This window comes from Sinocyclocheilus grahami, unplaced genomic scaffold, assembly GCF_001515645.1.
Source record: "Sinocyclocheilus grahami isolate Dianchi unplaced genomic scaffold, SAMN03320097.WGS_v1.1 scaffold3.1, whole genome shotgun sequence".
Taxonomy (NCBI): domain Eukaryota; kingdom Metazoa; phylum Chordata; class Actinopteri; order Cypriniformes; family Cyprinidae; genus Sinocyclocheilus; species Sinocyclocheilus grahami.
In genome coordinates this window covers 1,310,637-1,314,402 of record NW_015505182.1, presented here as the reverse complement: position 1 = coordinate 1,314,402, position 3,766 = coordinate 1,310,637, and the positions used below count along the sequence as shown (strand labels likewise).

The following is a 3,766-nucleotide window of genomic DNA, read 5'->3' as shown; positions in this document are numbered from 1 at the left end:
ATGAAACATGCTCCGAGTTGCTTCAGAAAACAAAAAAATAGAGCAACAACAAAAGCATGTTGCTGGAAATGGGTTTATTATTGAAAGTGCAAACTGCTTGTCTGCCAGCAGGAGGCGCTGTGAGAGCGGTGGAACTAACGGTTTCTCCAGTAATGGCTGTAAACATGAACGTTACTTTATCAGATAAAAATGCCATCTAAACTATTCTGAAGATAGTCGGTTCCCTTCAGAGATACATTCATATAAAACACCCGCGACGCGTTTTGTGCAGTGCTCATGTTTATTCAACGAAGTCAAACGCCACAAATAAATCAATGTATGGGAAACACTGGTAATGTATATCGAAATACCGGAAATGTGTTTAAAAATCATATCACCATTATTGAAAAAAATTATATTGCGATACATATTGATATTGAATTATTGTCCAGCCCTACGTGAGGGTGAATACTTAATGACAGAATTTTCATTTTGGGGTGAACTAACCCTTTAAAGAATCCTATAAAAATGTATTAACATTTCCAGAAAAAAAATATTAAGCAGCAAAACTGGTTTCATCAGTGATAATAATAAAAAAAAATGCTTCTTGAGCAATAAATAAGAATGGAATGATTTCTCAAGCATCATGTGAAACTGAAGTCTGGAGTAATGGCTGTTGAAAATTCAGCTTTGCATCACAGGAATAAATTACATTTCAAAAGAAAACATTTTTTTAATATTTCACAATATTACTGTTTTTACTGTATGTTTGATCAAATAAAAGCAGCCTTTGTAAGAGACTTCTTTCAAAAACATTTAAACATCTTGTAGTGTATACAAGTGGTAAAATTGTCTCTTTAGGGGGAAAAAAAAAAAGCAAAAATATTAGGTGGAATTTTAAAATGGAAAGAAATGAACATGTTATATTCTGCATAAACATAACCAATCACTAAAATTCTCAATTAACATTTAATTTCTCATTCAATTGTTATTTCCTTTGTTGCTGCCAGTGCACACCTGACTTTGTGACACAGTGTGCTGTAGCGGTCGTACCTGTGCTACTGTGCTCGGCTTCATCTGTTGCTATCTGCATGAGCGCATCCAGCACTAGAGTGTTGTCGAGCCAAGTGTACCATTCCTCCAGTTCCTGCAGAAAGTTTGACGTTCCAGTTGCCTCGGACACCTTCCGTGTGGCCAACTTACAGAGACGCTCAATGAAGCCGGGGATGTTCAGGAGTGTGACTGGAAAATATTTCATTATGTTTTCATTATTGATGCCCTATTAACCCTAACCCTGAATAAATCCCTGCCAGAAGTACTCTACATTTATACACACTGGAAAGTAGCAGTGTACTGAATGCAAAAAGCTGTAATTTCCCTTTAGCAATGACCTTATTCTCCACAAATCCTCCATCACTACTTTACTGTTCTTTGTGGCATTAGCTCTAAGTAAAGTCACATTTTGTAGACCACCTACCCTGGTTGACCTCGGCACGTGAGGGGCTGGTATTGCGTTTCTGCTGTGCATTTTTAGCCAGGAGTGTGTGTTTGTCATCGTTCCCCACATCTGGCTCAGAGATGGTGACGGAGAGGATACGACAAAAGTTGGCGAGCTGCTGCTGGTCAAAGCTCTGAACCAGTCCTGACAGATTTGGGATCCACTCCAGCTGAATCATCTCCTGTTATGAACCATCATTAATCACCGTCAGATATTAGGGGTTACATATCCAACATGATTATCGCCACTAATTATCAGGTGTTTTTTAAATTTTTTTAGATAAGACAAATATTCGTAATCTTCACAATGGATTTTAAGCCTGTCCATAGTGTCAACATGACAAATCCAGGGGCATTAAAATGTATTAACAGCTTCTAACTAAGGAAATTAAGGTTGTAGTTGCAGATATATAATATTAGCACTGACCTTTTTGACTCCAAGAATATCCTCAATTAACGTAGCTGTTTGCAAAAAGGTCTTCTTGTTTGTCATCAGCGTGAAGAGAAATAACACAAAATCATCCCTCGATGCCAAGCTTTTTGTGACTCCTTCCGTCTGCAAGAAAACATGTGCACTTATTGAACTCATGAACTGATCATGTGGATATTAGTCATGCTTGTGTTCAATTTCTAAATGAGAAGGAAGGCTGAATACATACACATATGCAGCAATTGTACAGCACACTAAGGCAGTCCTTCACCAAGTCATCGTTCACTACAAGCCGTTTAAAAATGACATTAAGAAAGATTAATTTATACATCTGTTGATGACAGACATAAAAACATATCAATGGTTACTAAAATAAGTGCACATAAAATATCATTACTGTTCTTTTTATTTCATATAAATATATTTTTATATTCCAAAATAAATAATTATTGTTCGTGAATCTCCATAAAATCTCTAGTCAACTTACTCTTGGGTTTTTGTAGCGTAGTCAGAGTGGGTCTCATCAGAAGCTCCACCAGCAGCTAAGATGACAAACAAACAATCAGTCAATGAACTCATCTATGGCTGCAACTAACATCTATGTTGATAAATAAATGAATCTGCCAATTACATATCCATTGAATAAACAAAAGTTAATTTTATTTACTGCATGTCATTGAAAAAATATTTTCCATGTTCAAAACCAGACGGACTCTTTAGACTCTTTCTAGGCTAATTAGGGTGAAACATCTGCAGCACACTAACAAATAAACACTACCCTCATACTGATAGATAACACAAAACAAAATTAAGTTTATGTATATATGTATATGTATAAAAACTTGTTATAAACTTTGTGGAAAACATCTGTTCCAAATTCTTTGGAGCTTTCTTCAGAATTCTGCACCTACAGATTCTGTGAGTCTGTCAATGTTTTCCTTGAACTATGTGTAAACAAGTTGAATTGTTGTTGTTTTTTTACATTTAGGAATTATATTAACACTCACATCTACACCTCCAAACAGGCCAAAGGTGTATGTGTTGGGAAAGGTGGACTCCTGTGCCGTCTTTCTGTCCTCTGTCACAAAAGACATGGCCTCCATAGACAGCAGGGATGACAGTTCCTGTATCAGAACACCACAATTAAGCACATAATGAAATACAGTTATCAAGAGGCTATAAACCTGTTTGTAAGATATAAGTAAATATAGCAGACTGAAAGAAGCGAATAGAGAAAGAGACCTCACCTTCAGGACAGTGTGTGTGTGGGTGAAGTCACTGTTTAGGTGGCTGCTCTCGTACAGCTCTTGGAGTAAGACTGGAATCCCGTGCCATTTTGCCCTCTTATCTCTCTCCTGAAGAAGAGCTTCTGGGAGCTGGAAACAAAGAATAAATGCTAACTGGATTTGCATTAATTAAAGAAATACCAGTTCTCGCAAGTCAGCAAAAGAACAGTGCTAGACTTTAGGCTTTTGTTCTTAAATGCTATAAAAATTCTGCATCACAGCTGCTTTGCCACCGTCATGACACTCAACATATATATCTCTATTTTTATATACACATTCATACATACATAATCAGAAGTGACACTAAAGAGAATAGAGACATATCAACAAACAAACACACACATATATATGTATATATGTATGTATGTATGTATGTATATATATATATATACACATACACACACGCGCACGTTAAATTATAATATATACAATTCATTTATAATTACAATTAGAAAGTTACATATGAGTTAGTTATCTGTATTGATAAATTGAAAATTTAACATCATATGTTATTAAAGGCTGTGCCACACACCCCCGGTAACCCCCCCATCTGAAACTCAGACCAGCCCTGATG

General features: G+C 36.2%; 1 protein-coding gene across 2 annotated transcripts in view; it reads right to left on the bottom strand.

Moving 5' to 3' along the window:
• LOC107562455 (short transient receptor potential channel 4-associated protein-like) overlaps positions 1-3,766 on the bottom strand; it is a 14,456-nt gene that overhangs the window by 7,314 nt on the left and 3,376 nt on the right. For both annotated transcript variants that reach the window (XM_016247187.1, XM_016247119.1), the window contains exons 2-8: positions 3,154-3,282; positions 2,914-3,030; positions 2,394-2,448; positions 2,136-2,191; positions 1,904-2,032; positions 1,457-1,658; positions 1,033-1,221 (exon numbers count right to left, since the gene is read on the bottom strand). In XM_016247187.1, the coding sequence (XP_016102673.1) occupies positions 1,033-1,221; positions 1,457-1,658; positions 1,904-2,032; positions 2,136-2,191; positions 2,394-2,448; positions 2,914-3,030; positions 3,154-3,282 (877 nt within the window). The remainder of the gene's footprint in view (positions 1-1,032; positions 1,222-1,456; positions 1,659-1,903; positions 2,033-2,135; positions 2,192-2,393; positions 2,449-2,913; positions 3,031-3,153; positions 3,283-3,766) is intronic.